The following is a 22,250-nucleotide window of genomic DNA, read 5'->3' on the forward strand; positions in this document are numbered from 1 at the left end:
TGCAACAGATGGTATGGCCTCCTTGAAGCCCTGACCTGAACATCATCAAGGCTGTCTGGAATTACCTGGAGAGACAGTTGGTAGCAAGGCAGACAGTCTGCAGAGGAACTGTGGCAAGTCCTCCAAGATACTTGGAACAACCTACCAGCTGATTTTCTTATAAAACTACACAACAGTGTACCTAAGAGAATTAATGCAGTTTTAAAAGTAAAGAGTGGTAACACTTAAGTGTTTTTTAAACTATTTACTGCTCTGTATAGTAATCTTTAAAAACATTTTGAAACATTTCATTTCATTACTTTTCAAAGCATATTCGCTCTACAGAATTTTTTACATGAGTCTAAGACTTCTGCACAGAACTGTAGACAGAATAAACAAGAGACAAAAGACAAAGGTGTTCTCATAATGCCAACTGATGGAATTAAATGGACCCATAACTATATAGCACATGGTGAAAAACCAAAATGGTTTCTTTTTTTTAAAGAATATTTTTATATATCTATCACTTTATATAACATAAAAACATTCAAATTTTAAAGGAATAACCCGGTGCAATAAAAGTAAAATAAATTGTAGTGTATGTTTAAAGTTTTCCTGATTACTCAATTACACTGGATAATTTCAAGACAACCAAGAGGTGGTTGCGGGAGGCTGAGGAACGATTACAGGATTGCCTTGAGTTAGTGGACTGGGCCGTGTTCAAGAACTTATCTGAGAACCTGAATGACTACACCAGGGTTGTTACAGACTTCATTATAACAGCTGTGGATGAGTGTGTCCCCAGAAAATTGTTCATGGTTTTCCCCAGTCAGCCTTGGATGAACAATGAAATCCAGAACCTGCTGAGAGCCAGATCAGAGGCATTCAAGTCTGGAGATCAAGAATGCTACAGGTACTGGTATAATCTCCAGAAAGCCATCTCTCGGGCGAAGTGGACTGGAATCCAAACTAGACTGGAATCTATGAGGGATGCTCAACAGCTGTGTCAGGGTTTGAATACCATAACCTCCTACAAAGCTAAATCTTGCAACATAGTGGACAGCAGAATTGCACTCCCAGTTAAGCTCAATGCCTTCTATGCTCACTTTGACCACCAGAACAGGGTGGAACCATCGCACACTCCCAATGTCTCCCGATGAATCTTTGGTCTCAGTATCTGAAGATGATGTGCCGGCCTCCTTCAGCAGCATGAATCTAAAGAAAGCATCTAGTCTGGATGGAGTACTTGGCCAAGTACTGAAGACCCATGCCAACCAACTGGCTGACTGGTGTATTCATGGATATCTTCAACATCCCGCTCCGGCAATGTGTGGTGCCCACCTGCTTCAAGTAGGCTTCAATTGTACCAGTGCCCAAGAGGAGCATGGTAACCTGTCTAAATGACTATCATCCATTGGCACTGACATCCACAGTGATGAGGTGTTCTGAGAGGCTGGTGTTGAAGCATATCAGCTCCTGTCCACATGGTGACTTGGTTCCACTCCAATTTGCCTACTGAAGCAACAGGTCTACAGCAGATGCTATCTCTTTAGTTCTTCACACAACCCTGGAACATTTGAATACTAAAATGCATACATCAGGATGCTCTTAATCAATTACAGCTTGGCATTTAACACCATCAATCCCCTCAAACCTAAACAGTAAACCTCAAGACCTGGGCCTCAATACTCCCTTGTGCAATTGGATCCTGGATCTCCTCACTTGTAGACCCGTCAGCTTGGATTGGCAAAAGCATCTCCTCCACAATCTCCATCAGCACAGGAACACCACAGGGATGTGTACTTAGCCCCCTGCTCTACAACTATGACTATGTGGCTAAGTACAGCTCCAACACCATGTGCAAGTTTGCTGATGACACCACTGTCGTAGGCTGTAGCAAAGCTGGTGATGAATCAGCATACAGGAGGGAAATTGAAAACTTCACAGAGTGCTGTAATAACAACAACCTCTCACTCAATGTCAATAAGATCAAGGAACTGATTGTAGACTTCAGGAGAGGGAAACCAGAGGTCCATGAGGGAGTAATCATCGGATTAGAGATGGAGAGGATCAGTAACTTTAAATTCCTAGGTGTCCCTATTTCAGAGGACCTGTCCTGGACTCATCATATAAATATTATTGTGAAGAAAGCACTATAGTCTCTCTACTTCCTTAGGAGCCTGCAAAGGTTCAGCATGTCATAGAAAACCTTGGCAAATTTGTGGTGGAAAGTGTGCTGATTGGCTGCATTGCGGCCTAGTACGGCAACACCAATGCCCTTGAGTGGAAAATCCTACAAAAGGTAGTGGATTACATAAAGGGTAAAACCCTCCCAACCATCGAGCATATCTACATGAAATGTTGCCGTAGAAAATCAGCATCCATCAAAGATCTTCTTCACTGTGGCCATTCTCTTTTCTCACTTCTGCCATCAGGTAGAAGGTATAGGTGTCTCAGGAACTCACCACCAGGTTCAAAAACAGTTACTACCCCTCAACCATCAGGCTCTTGAACAAAAGGGAACAACTCCAGTCACGTAAGGACTCTGTTATATTGTTATTTCATGCTGATCATTTATCATCTGCGTTTGCAGAGTTTGTTTACAGTTAACAGTTCCCATTCTATAGATTTACTAATTATGCCCACAGAAAAGAATCCCATGTTTGAATGTGGTGACATGTATGTACTCTTATAAATTTTACTTTGAACTTCAAACTATTTTCCAAAGACCCATAACACTAGTTGTACCTTTGACATCCAAGTACTTACCGGAAGGTTTTTTTATGCTTCCATATCAAAGACAATAGAAATTTATTTGCAAATTTTACTGGTTCATTTCTTGAAGACACTTGTTTGGGAGGGACTCTTGTTCTTAAGTTTATTGCTAGGAACATATATATGCAAGTCACCTTTAAGAAACAGTTAATTCAAGCATAAGCCTGTGGAACTGAGGTGAAATCATTAACCTGCTTAGGAAATTTGCTAAGGGCAAGAGATGATAAATGTATTATCCTGGACAGCAAACTTTTTTCAGAGAGTGTTGCTTCCTCAGTATTTTTTGTGGTTATGATAGACTGCTTGAAGCCGAATAAAAATATAATTTCAGACTACATGTATTACATAGGAATTTGGAGAAACAAAAAATTAACTTTTATTGAATATAATGCATTTAATTACATAACGGTGCTGACACTTTGCAATAGTTCACTGAACTAAAAATGTTTTGTTGATGATTTTCATTTGTACTCTGTGTCTGAGGCCTCTTGCTTAACTGTCCAACAATAATCAGCCAGTATTGATGGATTCTAGTTGCCCTGGTACCGTTTCTCCACGACCACAATGCCCTGATGAAACATTTCACCCTGCTCATCACTGACAGCGCTATGATTTGCAGGGGAAATCTAAATGGGAATGCAGAAAATGCACTTCATGGATTTGTATGCTTGAAGCATGTTGTCAACCAGCCACACATAGTTTGGTGCTCTATAGTTGCCAAGAAAATTTTCAAGAACATCCTTGAATTCCTTCCAGGTGATTTTCTTCAGTCCCATGAGAATTCTTCAAATTGCTTACCATTGATAACCTGTTTGAATTGTGGCCCAACAAAAATACTTTCCTTAATCTTGGCATCAGTTATTCTGGGAAACACGTCTCAGATATCAAAATCCTTCACCTTCCTTGGTCATTGCTTTCACAAAATTTTTCCTAAGTCCCAGTTTTATATGGGGAGGGGAGCTAAAATATCTTTGTTGGGTCTGCAAGTGACTTATGTGCCATACTTTTCTGACCTTGAACCAACTGCTTATGGAGTGGTCAATCCTTTTTAATGTAATGAGATTCTTTAGCATAGTGGTCCCATTCGCAAATGAAACAACATTACTTCATGTATCTGAGCTGCATTCCTAGTGACAGTGCTACACTTTCAGATCACCACAGATGTTCTAGTTGTAGTCGCTGTACTGTATGTGTTTCAACATCATCATCAGGTGCCATGTCCAGTTCGAGCTTTGACTGCCATGGCCCACACACTCCTGTTTCGGGTCAAGTGGATCAATTCATTTATTATCATTCAGTTCTCTGGCTGCTGCCTCCATCATTATTTGTGTTTCAACAAGGCGTACAAATTTCGGTGTTATCTTCATGTGTACTGTACAGCCCATTGGTGTTGAAGGGTGGACACTGCTGTTGTATGGAAGCACAGCTTTCAGGCTGAAGAAGCAATACAAAGATGCCATTGTTGTGGGTCATGCTGGCAACCCAAAACACTCCCAGGCTTGCTTGGACAAGATAGAAAACTTTATAGCTACATTTTGGGCAACATTTTAATTGACTTGAATTATTAATTGAAATAACAAATATAGGCCATTCCATAAAAAAGATGTGTGATAGGAAACTTCATGGTGATTTTCATGACCAGCAGCCCAAAGATCTATGATACACCCGAATGTATTCGGGAAGCAAAATCTTTGTTGTCCGGTGTTAAGGAAAGGTGTTGAAATTGTAAGAAGATGACTAATGCCATTCTTTAGTGGTCTGCATCAGGGCTAAAATGTTTGATAACGTTCACAAATGACATACATAATAGGACAGAAAGCCACAAATCAAAATTAGCTGATGGCATGGATGGTTTCATTATAAGCAGAATAATTTTATGTTTCCATATACAGAGAAATATCAATATATTGAATTAATGAGCAAACCAACCCCAAATGGATACCAATGCAGGTGAACACAAGGTTATTGCTGAAGGACACAAAAATAGAAAGAACAGCACATTTTTAAATGACGAAAAGCTAAAAACAGAGACTTGGGGTGGTCATCTACTATGCCCAATATTAAAATACTATCGACAGCATTGAAAATAATGTTAAAGAGCGAGAAGAATGGTGATCTTTATATCAAAAGCTCTGTAATACAAGGAGCATACAACTTATTCTCGCAGGACTGGAGAAAATCACATGTAAGGAATGTGTGTGTGTATATATATATATATATATATATATATATACACACACACACACACACACACACACACATATACATACACACACACACATACATACACACATACACACACACATACATACACACATATACATACACACATATTTACACATATACACATATACACACATACACATATACACACACATACACACACACATACACATATACACACACATACACATATACATACACATATACATACACATATACATACACATATACACACACACATATATATATATAGATAGATAGAACTGTCATAAAGGAGCATTAATAAACCAAACCAGGTGGTCAGTTTTAAATGTACCATAGTTGTTTGTTAAAATACATTTCCTCCCTCAGCTACATGCATGCTATTGAGCACCACCTTTATGAAACTGGGTTACTATTCCGATGGTTTAGTACAATGCAGCAAAACCATCCACGGGACTGGAAAACAATGTTCTTGTGATAACAAAAATGAAAATATTTCACTATTATCTTTCTATGATACATAGAACAAGTATAATTTTATTTATTCATTCCAGTACTATTTTTAGAAACAACTCATCAGTAATTTCTCACCAAGGAAAGGGCGAAGTTGAGGAGCGCTGTACCGCTGTGAAACAAAACCGTCAGTAAGGTGGTGGCAGTTGTGAACAGCAAACTCACATTTCGGCTCATCACAATCCACAGAGACTCCAGTATCTAAGGGAATGCAAATACAAAATGTGAGAAATATTTGCTTCGTTTCCCTTAATAATAGAAGCAATCCAACAGGCCTCAGCATTCAGCTACACAATTTTATGGTGCAGCTGAAGCTGAAACTACAGAACTGATTGGATAATTAAATTCAAAAGTCTACAGGACCTTTGGTTTAAAAGATTTAAATCAACAATCAATCAGAACATCTTTCTATGTTATACCTTTTGCATACTCACCTAATTATATAAATATGCATTGTCTCCAATATTAAAGAAGTGGGCTCCAGACAGAGAGTCAATAAGTTAAGGGTCACACACAACTTTGAAAGCACTAGAAAGCTTCCAGAGTATTAGTCTACAATAACAGAATAAAAAGAATGGAGAACACAGCCAACCCTATCTATGCCGCTCATAATTTTGTATGCCTCTATCAGATGTCCCCACAATCTTCTACATTCTAGGAAATAAAGTCCTAACCTATTCAACCTTTCCCTATATCCCAGGTCCTCAAGTTTTGGCATCATCCTTCTAAGTTTTCCCTGTACTCGTTCAATCTTATTTACATCTTTCCTGCAGGCAGGTGACCAAAACTGCTCACAATATCCAAATAGCCCTCACTAATGCGTTATACAACTGCAACATCCCAACTCCTGTATTCAATACATTGATTTATGAAGGCCAATGTGCCAAAAGCATTGTTTACGACCCTATCTACCACTTTCAAAGAATTATAGATCTGTATTCCCAGATATCTTCATTCGTAACTCAATTGTTCCTACCTGCCTATAACTGCTATGCACCTCCTTTTTTTCTCTCTTAATCAGCGCCTCAAAAATTCTTGAAATCAAAGGTTTCCTAAACCTATTACCCATGCCTTTTATTTTGTCAGGCACATACAAGCTTTGTACCCTCAAAATTTCACTTTTGAAGGTCTGCCACTTACCAAGTACACCTTTGTCAGAGAACAGCTTGTCCCAATCCACGCTTACCAGATCCTTTCTGATACCATCAAAGTTAGCCTTTCTCCAATTCAGGATCTCAAACCGAGCTCCACATCTATCCTTTTCCATAAATACCTTGAAACTAATATCTTTATGTTCACTAGATGCAAAGTGTTCCCCTACATAAACTTAGCCACCTGCCCTGTCTCATTCCCTAATGGCACATCAAATATTGCACACACTCTCTCATTGGGATTTCTATGTATTAATTAAGGAAACTTTCCTGACCACATTTGACACACTGTATCTCATTTAGTCCTTTTACAATAAGAGTCCCAGTCAAATGAGTAAAGTTAAATGACCTACTACAACCTTATGTTTCTTGTAACAGTGTGCAATATCTCTACAAATTTGCTCCTCTAAATCCCTAGGACTGTTGGGTGGTCTGTAATATAGCCCCAGTAATGCGGTCATATCTTTTTTATTCCTCAATTCTACCCATAAACCCTCACTAGACGAGCTCTCCAGTCTGTTCTGAGCACTGTCATGTCATCTTCCCTGACTAGTAATGTGACCCCCCTCCCCATTTAATTCCTTCCACTCTGTCACGTCTAAAACAATGGAACCCCGCAATATTGAACTGCCAGTCCTGCCTCTCATACAACCAAGTCATACTAATGGCTATAATATCATAATTCCAAGTGTTGATCCATGCCCTGAGCTCCATTTGTCTTTCATACAATACTTCTTGCATTAAAAGATACACAGCTCGGAAAATTAGTCTCACCATGCTCAACCTTTTGATTCCTGTCTTTGTCTGAGGCCTTAACAATATCTGTCTCTACAATCACTCCACCATTTGTTCTGGCACTCTGGTTCACATCTCCCTGCACCTCTAGTTTAATCCCCTACCATGCAGTATGAGCAAACCTTTCTGCTAAGGTATTGCCCCCCCGCGCCTCCAGTTCAGGTACAAATCATGCCTTTGGTAAAGGTCCCGTCTTCCCTGGAAGAGAGCCAAATGATCCAAAAATCTGAAGCCCTCACTCCTACACCAACTCCTTAACCATGTGATCTTCCTATTTTTCATTTCACTAGCACGTGGCATGGGTAGCAACCCTGAAGGTCCTGTCCTTTAACTTAGCACCTAACTCCTTGAGCTCACACTGTTGAACTTCAACCCTCTTCCTGTCTATGCCATTGGTACCGATATGGACCACGACCTCTGGCTGCTCACTCTCCCATTTAAGAATGCCGAGGACTCGATCTGATGTGTCCTGGACCCTGGTACCCGGGAGCCAACATAGCATTGTGGAATCTCATTCTTGTCCAAAGAAACTCCTTTCTGTTCCCCTAAGAAATCCCCCCATCCTTCCCTTCTGAGCCACAGAGTTGGACTCAATGCCAGAGACCTGACTGAAGTGGTAAACCTGTTGTTGAGGGGGATGGACACAGGGGTACTAGCTGTATAAACCCTTTCACCCTCCTATTACCCAATTTCCTACGTCCTGCACCTTGAGTGTAATTACCTCTCTATCACCCCTCAGCCTTCCAAATAATCCAAAGTTCATCCAGTTCTAACTCCAACTCCTTAAAGCGGAGTATTAGAAGCTGCAGCTGGATGTCCTTCCTGCAGGTAAAGTCCTGGAGACACAGGTCTCCCTGCTTTTCCACATTCTGCAAGAGGAGCATTCAACTATCCTGCCTGGCATCCCAAATGCTCTACCTGTGCAATTATAAAGAAGGAAACAATGAATAAACAAAAAAAAATCCACCTGCATCTTTTCACCTGCTATCACTCAAGCCTCTCTTCTCCTTGCCGAAGCCTTAAATGCCTACTCTAGCATTGTCCACTCCAACAACGGCTGCTCCACTTGCCCTTTTCTTATTTTTATTTGCCCTTGCTAATGAATCCCAGTCTCTGATTGGCCACTGTTCAAACACTGAAACTCCCGTAAAGCACTACTTTTTAATGCACACCTGTTGATCTGTGAGTCACCACTTCACTCTGATTGGCCACTGTTCAAACATGAAGTGCTGCCTTTAATGCACACTCGCCGACCTGTCTGAGTCACCTCTTCTATCAGACTCCATTCTGATTGGCTGCTGTCAAATATCTATGACTAATGCTTTAATATGCTTTTGCAATAACTGTGATTAAATGACAATGTAGAATTTACAGAATTACATGAGAATCATATCTAAAACATAACATCAAGTTAAGCTATAGCTATGTGCTGCACCCTACTGGCATCATTATATTCAAACATGATGCAAAATAAATGTAAAATGCAATCGAAACATAGGAGATTCTTCAGAACCATTAAAAAATCTTCATAGACTATTTTAAAATGAAGTTTTTAAAAAAATCTTTTATTATTAACACCAAAAAACAGGAGAAAATCCAAAATTTTGGTGAAATTATAGCATATTCATAGAAAATTGGTTTGTATTCTATGTATCACCAAAACTCAAGGGGACAGGGCAGTTAATTAAATGTCAACTGAAAATATAAAATTTTTTAAATGGTAGTGAAGAGAGATGAACTGCATTCATTGACAGAAATACTTAAGAGTATCACTGAGGATGGGTATCTTACTGGAAACTTACTTCTATGTCAGAGGGACAGAATAAACAGCCTAAGTGATGTAACATGACATCAAGATGGAAACATTATACAAAGACATTGTTGTTATTTGCATAATTTGTTTTTTTTTGCATAGGGGTTATGTTATGTTTTTCTTTGAATGGATTTCATGGTTTTCTTTGTTTCGTGGCTGTCTGGAGAACACGAATCTCAGAGTTGTATACTGCAGACAAACTTTGATAATAAATGTACTTTGAAGTTTTGTGATCTGATCTTCTAACAAAGATCCTGCAAATTTCTGCTGTACCTCCATTGGCAGTACTTTGCTGGTAAATTTAGAGGTGAAGATTTCTGAGGATATTGCCAAGCCAGGAATATTGTGTGCAATTTGTGACCACACTTTAGGAAGGATTTGTTTAGGCTCAAAAGGATACAAAAAAGATTCAAAAGGATGTTATTTGGTTTGGGGGCCTTGAGTTATTTAGAAAAATTGGATACACTAGGCTTGTTTTCTATGGAGCAAAGAAGGCAAGAGGTGACATGACAGAGAAATGTAGAATTATGAGAGGGGTTGATAGCCAATGTTGGTTTCCCATGGTAGGGGTGTCTAAAAGAAGGCATAGGATTAAGGAGATGATTTAAAGAGCATCTGTGGGTAAACTTTTCCAAACACAGTGGATGATATCTGGAATGAACTGCCAGCCGAGGTTGTGGAAGGAGGAACAATAACAACGTTTAAGAGGCATCTTAACAGGAACTTAAATGAGCAAGGCTTAGAGGAAGTAGTTAATACAGTCATGTGGGATGGGCATAGATAAGCACTGATAGCTAGCAAACACAGGGTGGACCAGAGGGCCAGCTTCTATGCTATACAACTCTAACTGTGGGAAGTATCAGGTACAAGACTAGGGCCATCTTCAATAGAATAAAGGGACTGAGAATACATTTATAAGAGGCCTGAATCTGTATCTATTTTACTTAGCATAAAAATCAATATAATGGTGACTATTAAGGTAAATAGTAATAGGATTAAAACTGAAGAATATTTTTGCACAAAGTAGTGACGCATTGAAAATGTCCTGAAAGAGGCAGAAATCTTCAATGGATTTAAAACGAATTTATCTTCCGGTAAGACAGCGGCCTCAGTGGGCCAACCGAAGGTGCACTTTTCTTTTTAAAATTTTTTTTATGATTGTAAGACTATATTGGACTCCAGGAACAATGAGCTCAGCAGGTCTACTGCATTAGTTTGGAGCAGCCGGCCGGGATGTCAAAGGGGAAGCCGGTGCTCGGCTCGGAGAAGTCGACGGACAGGTCAGAGAGGGTTCAGAGGAGCTGAGCTGGGTGCAGACCGTGTTGCTGTCTGCTACTTGAAGACATCGGAGTTGGTGCACAAAAGCAGCAAGTAGTCATTGTCTTGGACGTTTCTCTTGTGATCGCAAGACCCTGTTGGACAGTGATAATATAAGAAGCTGCAGGCCTGTTTCACTTGTTCGGTGGCGAGACAGACAATGAGACAGACAGCTCGCCTCAGTTGTAGCGAGGATTAGGCCTCAAACAGCAGGCTTGCCTGCTGCCGTCCAGGTGAGACGACGCTGGAGGTGGTGTAACATGGGCGGGAGCTGGTCGCTCCTGTAAATGCTGCCCTCCAGTGTTCAATTGGTGGAATGACAGGTTGGATTGCCCGGAGCCATACCATCCATTTGCATGTCACTCAGGCACTTGGACTATACATGTGTTTTCTTGCGTAACAATGTGTGTGTTTTTTTCTTTCTTTCTCTCTCTCTCTCTCTATTTTGAATGTATGTTATGCACCTTGGTCCCAGAGGAATATTGTCTCATTTGACTGTTTCCATGTATGGTTTGAAAGGCAGATTAAACTTGATTTGATTCAAAAAGACACCTGGAGTGTCAACAACAGGGTAACAGGCTGAGAGATACGGAGGGTGCTAATCCAACTATCTCTTTCTGCCTGGCATGGACAGAATGGGCAAATGTATTCACACTGCATCAAATATTAATATGCTTCTGTCACAATACATTATTCTACCCATTGTGTATAGCCTAGATCTATCTAGCCTAATCCCAAATTCCAGCACCTGTTATAGCCCAACAGGTCAAGGCTCCCAAGTACCTCATGTAAAGATAACATTCAATTTGGGCCTACAAAGTTGACCATAGTGAATGGAGAGAGATGCCCCATCATGGGGGATCTTAGACTAAAGCCCAATTCTGTCCAGTCCCTCCAGAGGAATCAACAGCAATTGCCTGATCAATTCTCTTTGTTTCATACATATTCTCCAAAGCAACATCAATTTCAGCAACTCAGTAGTGAGGACACACCTATTAGAAAATCTTAAACATTCATTTGTCATCCCAAATATCTGAGTTTCTTTTAGTACTGTCCAAAACTCTGAAAATATTCTGAGATAAGATCCCAGAAACTCCCATGGCTTTGCAGTAACACCTTCACCAGTTCAAGTCATCCATCCTCATGATTATTAAAGGACAACTAGACAATGCATAATGCTCATCCCAATTTTAAAAACTGCTGTTACTTTGTGTAGATGAAATGAAAGACAAGGACTTGTTTTAAACTATTAACATGCAAGATACTCACGGAAAGAAATGTCTCAATGTTCTCATGAATAAAGGAGACAACATCTTGCCAGTCTAACATATCTCCAAGCCAACTATTCTGCCGACTGATAGTGTATTTGTGCCCCTTGTGCCTTCCAGAATGAGTTACATTCTAGATAAAGAAATAAAAGTAGATTGTCAAAATAAGTAATACAGACAACATTGTGAAAATTAGTTAGCAACAGCTCAAGACCACATGGAAAGATCACTCACAGACTTCGCAACTATCTGGCAAATGAACACTTTGAAAGAATATATATGTTATCCCAAGGAAGTGGCAGCGAGAGGCAGAACCACTTGTGGGAGGGGAAAGACCTGTGGAAATGGGTGGGGTAGCTCTGCAAGAGGATACAGGGAGGGCCCTGGGGATGGCAAACACATAGATGAGGGACGAGGTTAGAGACAGAAGGCAATGGGAGAAATTGAGATCATGGCAGATTAATAGAGGAGGAAGACCGTAATCACAGATGTGGAATATTTCATTACTTTTTCTTGACCATATTTATGAGCATTTTTATATAGTTACATTTGATACCAACACTCACCTTTACAAACCAATTTTGATATAACCTATCCCAGAGCTCCAGAACTTGCTTCTCTATAACTGTTGTATTGTTCACCTTGTCTCCCAACATCTTATGAAGCTAAACAAGATAGAAGATACAAACACAAGATAATCAGAATAGGATCAATTTTGAGATATGAGAATATAAGTAATTTAAAAATCAACCAAAAGTTTCAGGAACCAACTAATGCATGACCCAGGGAAGAAATTTAAGAGTTTATATATCGGGTTACCAACCTTTTTTTAAAAATGTCATGGAGACTTAGCATTAATAGAGGTGTCTGTGGACCACAGATGGTGAACCCCTGGTTTATATAATTTAAAAGTTGTGACACAAATTCTGAAATGGTTGGGACAAAAAGAGGAAAAATTATAGAGACTAAGTGATGAAAAAGAGGGAGAACAGGCAAAATTCAAATCTGGGAAACTGGATGCTTTCTTGTTCATGGTCCGATAGATATTTTAAATGTGCACTGCTTAAGACAGGTACATAATTAGGATGTTTCCACAGTTTAGAAATGCTTCACACAGAGAAAATAACCTTGCAAATATTAAAATCCTGAACCCGATCCATTGAGTATCTGACAAGGGGCGTTGGACCTGGAACATAAGCCCTGTTTCTCTTTCTACAGCGGCGCTGTCTGACTGCTGGGTGTTTGCAGTACTTTCTAATTTTATTTCAAATTTCCAGCATCTGCAGCTTTTTGATTTTCATCTCACCCTTCATGACTGATGTGTTCACTGTTCCAAAAAGAGGATTTCCAAAGTTGGTTAGGAAAGGGATAAATTCTGATTCTTGATTAGCCTTTTACCAATTTCCATGCAACTGTATTTATTGAAGGATATAATGATTTGAAGGGCAAATGATTCAAAGTTGAACCAAAAGTTGCAGCAGCCATCCTGTAACCACTGTTTACTATAATCTAGGAATGGGGCAAGTACTCAAGGACTGGACAAAGGGAGACATTGTTAGGATCCCCAAGAAAGAAGTGCTAAGTGATTGCAACAACTGGTGTGGCATCACACTTTTGTCAGTACCCAGCAAGATCCTCGCCCAAATCATTGTCTAACCGATTACAGATGCAATCAATGTGTGCTTGAGGAAAGAGCAAGCTGGCTTCAGGAAGAGCAGAATCTGTGTCAACCGGATCTTCACCCTGCGTAACATCATACAGCAGTGCAGTGTGTGGCAGAGACAACTGTGTATGAATTTCGTGGACTTGAAAAGGCTTTTGATAAACACCCACAGAGGGAGCCTCCAGTGAATTCGCAGATATACAAGATCCTTTCAAAATCGTCCAGTTTATCCAGAGTTTCTATACTAATTTTACTTGCTCAGTTGGGGACTACAATTTGAGCTTTGAAGTCAAGACTTCTGGCAAGGCTGTGTGATGTCAGGGGTATTATTTAAGCCGGTGGTTGACCAGGTTATGAGGCAAACAATGAAAGATAAGCAGAGAGGCATTAGGTGGACTTTATTCCCTACTTTAGAAAATCTTGACTTTGTGGATGACCTCACGTTACTCACATGTACATACCAGCACATACAGGAAAAAACTCAGCGCTTATGTAACCTTGGTGGACAACCTGGACTTCGAGTCAGGCAGAGAAAGACTGCAACCATAACCCTCAAAGTAGGGTCTCTTCCTCCCATCAAGCCATATGGCACTGAGTTACCCAGCACCAGCAGATTCACCTACCCAGGCAGCATCTTTCAGCATATGAGGAATAACCAGGTACAGCATCCACATCAAGGTGAAACTCTACCAGAGCTGTGTTCAGTCCATACTCTTGTACAGGTCAGAACGCCGGTGCATGACAGACAGCAACCTTGCCAAGCTATCGTCATTTGCATACCAGGACCCTCTGTATTTTCTGGCTAAGAAAGAACTCCAACCATGCCCTACTCCTTCAGTGTCATCAAGAAGACATGGCCACCATCATCATGAGGAAATATTGGAGATGGATTGGGTACGTGATGAGACCATCATCAAGATAGCACTTCATTGGACCCTTGAAGAGCGGAGGAAACACAGGAGACCTATGACAACTTAGTCCAGTACTGTACAGGCAGAAATAAGGACCCTGAGCACACCTGGAGCACAATGGAGAAGATGGGCAAGGACAGACAGAGATGGAGGACCTTCATTGCTGCCCTAAGCACCAGTGGCATAATGGGCAGTAAATAAGTTCATTTACTGAAATATTTTCCCATGAGAATCATTTAGCATAACAGGCTACGCATATTTATTTACACTGTTTCTTTCATAGCTAATCACTGATCAGTTAATTTGTAGAGAAATAATATCACTTTTGTGGAGTGTAAAACTAGAAAGATTGTTGACTGTGATCTGGACCAGCACTTGAGGAAGAAAAACAGGGGAAAGAGGGAAAGGAGTAGAAGGCAATTTTCCATGCATGTTGAAAACTTTTAATAGTGACAAATTTGAGATTAGTAAACTACCCAAGATCTTGAGCAACTTCATTACTTATGTAATTATTAAGAGTCATACAGAGATATAGCATAGAAATAGGCTCTTCAGCTCACTGGCACATGTTGACCATCAACTACCTATTTTGCACTAATCCCCTATTATTTAGAACATAGCATAATAACGAGCCCATGATCCCATGATGTTGTGCTGACCTATATAAACCTACTCCACAATTAATCTAAGCTGTCCCTTCTAAAGAGCCTAGAACTGGCCATATTTTCTTACATCCATGTAAAACCCTAAGAATTTCTTAAATGTCCCAATTGTATCACCCTCAAACACCATTCCCAGCAGTACTCACTACAGGTACTTAACACTCCGCTAAAAAACGACCTCTGACAGCTCCCCTAAACTTGTGTCCAGTAACCTTAAAAGAATATATGGGCCACTGCCTCCCTGAGGAAAAGGTGCTGGCTGCCCACACTATCTCTGCTTCTCAATCTTAAATACCCCTATTAAGTCACCTCTCATTCCTTGTTGCTCCAAATATAAAAGCCCTAGCTTGTGCAACCTTTCCTCACAAGAAATAATCCAGGCACCATCCTAGTAAATCTCCTCAGCTGCCTCTCTAAACATCCCAAATCCTTCCTACAATGAGGCGATCAGAACTGAACACAATTCTCCAAGTATGGCCTAACTAGAGTTTTATAGAGGCAAAACAGTATCTCCAGGGACATGTCTACCCTAATGTTTTTCATAAGCTCGAACACTGTCTCTTTCAACATGCTCCAGCACAACACCTAATATATCTGACTTCACACTTGTCACAGTTCCTCTCCCTAGGGAACACTGAAGCAGGTGTTCGTTACAGGCCTCCCCTGCTTCCTCAACCTCCAGGCACGTTTCATTTTCTGTCCCTGATCGGCCCTATCCTCATAATAGTCATCTTCCTGTTTTTTATGTTCATATTGAATGCTTTGGGGATTTCCTTAATCCTGCTCACCAAAGCCTTCTCATGTCCGCTTCTAGCTCTCTTAAGTACATTCTTTAAGTTCCTTCCTGGCTAGCTTGTAACTCTCAAGAGTCCCGTTTCATTCTTATTTCTAAACCTTAAATGTGCTTCCTCCTTTCTCTTGACTAAATGTCCACCTCTCTTGTTAACCATGGTTCTCTCAACCTACCGAAACCTATCCAGAACCCCATGCCAGTACTTCCTAAACAACCTCCACACTTCCATTGTGCATTTCCTTGAGAACGTTTCCAATTTACATTCCTTATGTTTCTACCTAATACCATCATAAGTAGCCCTCTCCCAATTAAATACTTTCCCATATTGTCTGCTCCTATCCTCGTCCATGGCTATGCCAAAAGGTTGGAGGAGTTGTAGTCCCTATCTCCAAAATGATCTCCCACAGAGAGATCTATCATCTAACCAGATTCACTTCCTACTAATAGATCCAGTCTAGCCTCTCTTCTGGTAGGACTGCCAACGTACTATGTCAGGAATTCTTCCTCGGCACATCTAACAAATTCTGGCCCATCTAAACTTCATGTACTAAGGAACTGCCAATCCATATTAGGGAAGATAAAGTCACCCATAACAATGGGCCCATCATTTCCTGCCCTTGCAAAAGCAAAGCCTTTCCCATGGCCACATCATAATTCCATGTACAGATCCGTGCTCTAAGGTAATCACTCTTGTTGTTAATACTACTTGTGTTAAAGTAGTGGTTGCCAACCTTTTTAAGCCCAAGATCCCCTACCTCGACCTTAATGAAAGGCAAGATCGACCTACTAAATCGTTTAGTCACATGCATGCGCACCGGGCAGAAAAGACCAGGAGTAAAACCCCACAACCCGGAAACAACTACTCTTTACAAACGGCTTTCGGTAGCGGAAGTATTGCTATATTCCCATTATGTTAATTAGTATTACTTATTTTTATAATGCTCATATTACAACACCTTTAATTCTATGTTTCATTATTTAATTTTATTTCAACACGAAAAGTAAACGAATAAAAATTGACTGTTGCACTCAGTGTGATGACTGGGGCTGAATACTTTGTTAGTTCCCTGAAATTTGGCTCATAACTACAGACAGCCAGTCTGAGAGGTGTCTGTCAGTAAGACAGTTCCTGTACTTAGATGTCATAATTTTCATCTGTTGCAGCACAGCGCCCTCACAAACCTCCTGACAGACTGAATATTCGAATGGAGTTTCCTTTGTTACACTGAATGTTGAATCTGCCATGTTTTTCAGGTGTTTTGTAGTAACAGTAAGCTGTTACTGAGACACTAGTATAAGTTTCAGAGGTATGCAAGATAATGACACCACTGTTTTTTGTTTCCCAGTTATTTACATTTGGGTAATGTTGGAATTTAAAGGGGGAGAAGCGTTGTAATGTAAACATTATAAAGATCAGTTAATACAAATTAGGATAATGGTAATATAGCAATACTCCCGCTATGTGGCTACAGAAAGCTGTTTGTAAAGAGAGGTTGCTTCCGGGTTGCGGGGTTTTACTTCCTGTCTTTTCTACCGCAGTGCATGGCGGGGGAGCTATACACGCATGCGCACTGGGCAGTAAGAACAGAACTAAAACCCCGTAACCCAGAAACAATCTCTCTTTACAAACAGCTTTCAGTAGCTGGAGTATTGCTATATTACCAATATCCTAATTAGTATTACTTATTTTTAAATGCTCACATTACAACAGTATTTGTGTATTTATTTATTTTTCATTTTTTTCGGGATCTACTGGGAAAGTCTCAAAGACCGACCGGTTGGCAACCACTATGTTAAAGTAAACTTTTTAAAAAAATTCTCCCCACATTGTCCTCAACTCTCCCCAGATTCTATCACTCACTTGGACGATTTACAGTGGCCAATTAAACGCATATATCTTTGGAATGAGAGGGGAAACCGATGTGGTATACAAAATCCTCAAGCTGATTGAAGAACAGATAGTAACTAAGATCCTTATCCAATTGTTTGTAGACAACATGGTCAGAAAAGCAAGGTATGCATGCTATCCAAGCTTATGGCTAAAGCATTACAGAGAAATTGAGGTATACAGATGGCCAAGATGTCAGTTCTGCTCTTTCCATAGAATAAAGGTTCTTTCTGATTCCATTTGGAATCATCTGTGACAATAAAAGCACTTAAATCTTTCATCAAAATAATGCTACATTTACTTCTAATTCTGCTTTTGAGGAATGTAAAGAACAACAAACATGGTAAAGAAAATAGAATAGTTTAAGAACAGTATATGATTTAAGTGCCATATTCTACTCCTTGACTGATTAAGACTACCTAGAGTTCTATCCTTAAGCTTTTTTTTTTGTTTTCCCTTTACCAAATAACCAAAAGTTAATGTTCTTGACAGGAACCCAAACTAACACTGCTCTTTGCCACAACACGTTACTACACAAATGAGCACTGGCTATCTTTCATGTAATTAAATGCAAATCAATTCTCGATATTAGAAATTAGAATTTCACCTTGTGGGTTATCCACTCTCTTCCATACTGGTAGACATTGTTAGCAGCAGAATTTAGTGCCTTCTGTATCACCTGGGCCTCAGGTAGCCAGCTGAAACAATTCAATGATCAAAAAGTGACATGAAAGTTAGAGAAGAGCAATTTTAACACATCCAAACAGGATTGCACGGCTTTTGTGTACACTGCAGAATCATATTATCCATAATAAGGTCACTGTCCATTCACCAACTACAAGAAAATTATTCAAAACAAGGTGATATTACATCATTTAATATTTAAAATTATTTGTTAAAATCATCAATTGTCCTGCACTTCTTACTTTGCTTTGGCAGCGTGCTCTTGAATCTTCCCATATCATCGAAAAACTTTATACCTGACTGACCTCTTAGCCATATTACTCTCTTTAGTTATTGATTACCAGCAAAGGCCCTTCGTGATTTTTAACACTTAATTCTGCCCTTTACCTTCCCTACCCAAATAAGTGCCATGTGTAAGTCTCTCATCTCTAACTAGCCAAGCCACTCATTCTCTGCATCCTAATTTGTTTTGCTAACAGCAGGTTATGATCAGAGTTGAATCCTACACTGTATTCAAAATCTAACCAGAGTTAAAGATTTAACAATTTTCTTACTTTTCTAGCTGATGCCTCATTTAAAATCTGCATGGATCCTTATTTTGTTGCAGATATCCAATTTTTACATGCACTATATCATTTATTTTCAGTCCAACTCATTATTTTAATTCCACAAAGTGTCGACACATCTCTCCCTTGTAACATTTCTACATTTTCAAAGAAGTTAGTGAGAAATTATCAATGACAATTCTTCCTTTGGATGTTCATGCTGGCCATTCATTTCCTCTTTTATCCGGACAAATGGTAATTTCACTCCTAATTAGCAATCCCCAACATCTTATTAACAAAGGTAATACAAAATACAGGTCAATTTGTCACTTTTTTTTTAAAACAGGCTTTTACCACTCTCTAGTCCGGCAGAGTCTCAAAATAAGACCTAATTTTTTAAGATCATGATGATTTCTTCATTACTGCCTCAGCCATCTTAATTATTTACTCCTGGAACTTCACCTTCCTTTAACTCAATTCTACAAAAGATCTGTTTTAAAGTTCAAAGTTCAAAGTAAATTTATTATCAAAGTACATGCATGTCACCATATACAGCCCTGAGATTCATTTTCTGCCGGCGTACTCAATAAATCCATAATAAAATAATTAAAATAAAATCAATGAAAGTGTTCAGCCAGTGTGTATGAGACAAAAACTGTGCAAATACAAAAGAAATATTAATAAATAAGCAATAAATATCTAGAACATGAGATGAAGAGTCCTTGAAAGTGAATCCATAGATTGTGGGAGCATTTCAATGATGGGGCAAGTGAAGGTGAGTGAAGTTACCCCTTTTGGTTCAAGACCCCGATGGTTGAGAGGTAATAACTGTTCCTGAACCTGGTGGTCTGAATCTTGAGACTTCTGTATCTTCTTCCTGATGGCAGCAGTGAGAAGAGAGCATGACTGGGTAGTGGAGGTTCCAGATGATGGATGCGCTGCTTTTCTGCAACAATGTTTCATGTAGATGTGCTCAGCGGTGGCGAAGCCTTTACCCGTGATGGACCAGGCCGTATTCACTACATTTTGTCGGATTTTCTATTCAAGGGCATTGGTGCTTCCATACAGACTGTGCTGCAGCCAGTCAATATACTCTCCAGTACATAGCTAAAGAAGTTCAGAATAGTTTTAGATGGCATGCTGAATCTTTGCAAACTCTTAAGGAAGTAGAGGTGCTGCTGTGCTTTTTTTGTAATTGCACTTAACACTCTGAGCCTAAGACAGGTCCTCCAAAATGTTAGCATCGGTATTTCAATCTTGCTGTCCCTCTCCACCTCTGATCCTCTGATGAGGACTGGCTCACAGACCCCTTGGTTTCCTCCTCCTTAAGTCAATAATCAGCTCCTTGGTCTTGCTGACCTTGAGTAAGAAGCTGTTGTTACAGCACACTCAGCCATTTTCAAACTCCCTCCTATATGCTGATGCATCACCACCTTTGATTTGGCCTACAACAGTGATGTCGTCTGCAAATTTGAATATGGCATTGGAGCTGTGTTTAGCCACACAGTCATAGGTGTAAAGTGAGTGTAAGCGTAGAGACCATAAGAAAGCATTGGTACATCTGCATCAAGGATTATGCAGATACAATAGAAAGAAATGAAACGCAAACTACATTAAAAAAAATTGTAAGCAAACAATGAGTGATTTTATTGCTTACTTTGCCCATTCCGGATGGTTAGCAACAGTCTCATTTATCAGATTGCTGGTGACTTTGATGATGTGAACACTTTCCTCATGAACCTACAAAAGCACAGAACCAGAGAACGAATAAAAAATGTTCTGGATTATAAAATACGTTTTCATTCACTTATTCTTGTAAATTAAGTTACTGCCAAATTTATATTTATTTATTTTTATCCTATTGAATAAAGGCAGAGGTACTTAATGAATACTTTGCTTCAGTATTCATTACAGAAAAGGACCTTGACGATTGTAGGAATGACTTACATTTGACTGAAAAGCTTGAGCATATAGACATTAAGAAAGAGGATGTGCAGAAGCTTTTGGAAAGCATCAAGTTGGATAAGTCACCGGGACTGGACGAGATACACCCCAGGCTATTGTGGGAGGCGAGGGAAGAGACTGCTGAGCCTCTGGCAATGATCTTTGCATCATCAATGGGGACGGGAGAGGTTCTGGAGGATTGGAGGGTTGCAGAAGTTATTCTCTTATTCAAGAAAGGGAGTAGAGATAGCCCAGGAAATTACAGACCAGTGAGTCTTACCTCAGTGGTTGGTAAATTGATGGAGAAGATCCTGAAAGGCAGGATTTATGAATACTTGGAGAGGCATAATACGATTCGGAATAGTCAGCATGGCTTTGTCAAAGGCAGATCGTGCCTTATGAGCCTAATTGAATTTTTTGAGGATGTGACTAAACACGTTGATGAAGGTAGATCAGTAGATGCAGTGTATATGGATTTCAGCAAGGCATTTGATAAGGTACCCCACATGCAAAGCTTATGGAGAAAGTAAGGAGGCATGGGATCCAGGTGGTGTGCCTCAGGGATCTGTTCTGGGACCCTTTCTCTTTGTGATTTTTTTATAAATGACCTGGATGAGGAAGTGGAGGGATGGGTTAGTAAATTTGCTGGTGACACAAAGGTTGCGGGTGTTGTGGATAGTGTGGAGGGCTGTCAGAGGTTACAGCGGTATATCGATAGGATGCAAAACTGGGCTGAGAAGTGGCAGATGGAGTTCAACCCAGATAAGTGTGAGGTGGTTCATTTTGGGTGGTCAAATATGATGGCAAAATATGATGACCCTTGGCAGTGTGGAGGATCAGAGGGATCTTGGGGTCCGAGTCCATAGGATACTCAAAGCTGTTGCGCAGGTTGACTCTGTGGGTAAGAAGGCAGATGGTGTATTGGCCTTCATCAATCATGGAATTGAGTTCACGAGCCGAGATGTAATGTTACAGCTATATAGGACCCTGGTCCACTTGGAGTACTGTGCTCAGTTCTGGTCACCTCACTATAGGAAGGATGTGGAAACTACAGAGAAAGGGTGCAGAGGAGATTTACAAGGATGTTGCCTGGATTGGGGAGCATGCCTTATGAGAATAGGTTGAGTGAACTTGGCCTTTTCTCCTTGGAGCGACAGAGGATGAGAGGTGATCTGATAGAGGTGTACAAGATGATGAGAGACACTGATCGTGTGGATAGTCACAGGATTTTTCCCAGGGCTGAAATGGCGAACATGAGAGGGCATAATGTTAAGGTGTTTGGAAGTAGGTACAGAAGAGATGTCAGGGGCAAGTTTTGTTATGCAGAGGGTGGTGAGTGCGTGG

General features: G+C 40.1%; 1 protein-coding gene across 1 annotated transcript in view; it reads right to left on the bottom strand.

Annotated features, from left to right (window-relative positions):
* tmem245 (transmembrane protein 245) overlaps positions 1–22,250 on the bottom strand; it is a 115,993-nt gene that overhangs the window by 25,005 nt on the left and 68,738 nt on the right. Inside the window, exons 8-12 of the mRNA XM_072253527.1 lie at positions 20,620–20,702; positions 18,341–18,431; positions 12,383–12,481; positions 11,818–11,949; positions 5,551–5,673 (exon numbers count right to left, since the gene is read on the bottom strand). Coding sequence (XP_072109628.1) covers positions 5,551–5,673; positions 11,818–11,949; positions 12,383–12,481; positions 18,341–18,431; positions 20,620–20,702 — 528 coding nt within the window. The remainder of the gene's footprint in view (positions 1–5,550; positions 5,674–11,817; positions 11,950–12,382; positions 12,482–18,340; positions 18,432–20,619; positions 20,703–22,250) is intronic.

The sequence above is a fragment of the Mobula birostris genome, chromosome 3 (assembly GCF_030028105.1).
Source record: "Mobula birostris isolate sMobBir1 chromosome 3, sMobBir1.hap1, whole genome shotgun sequence".
NCBI classification, from domain to species: Eukaryota; Metazoa; Chordata; class Chondrichthyes; order Myliobatiformes; family Myliobatidae; genus Mobula; species Mobula birostris.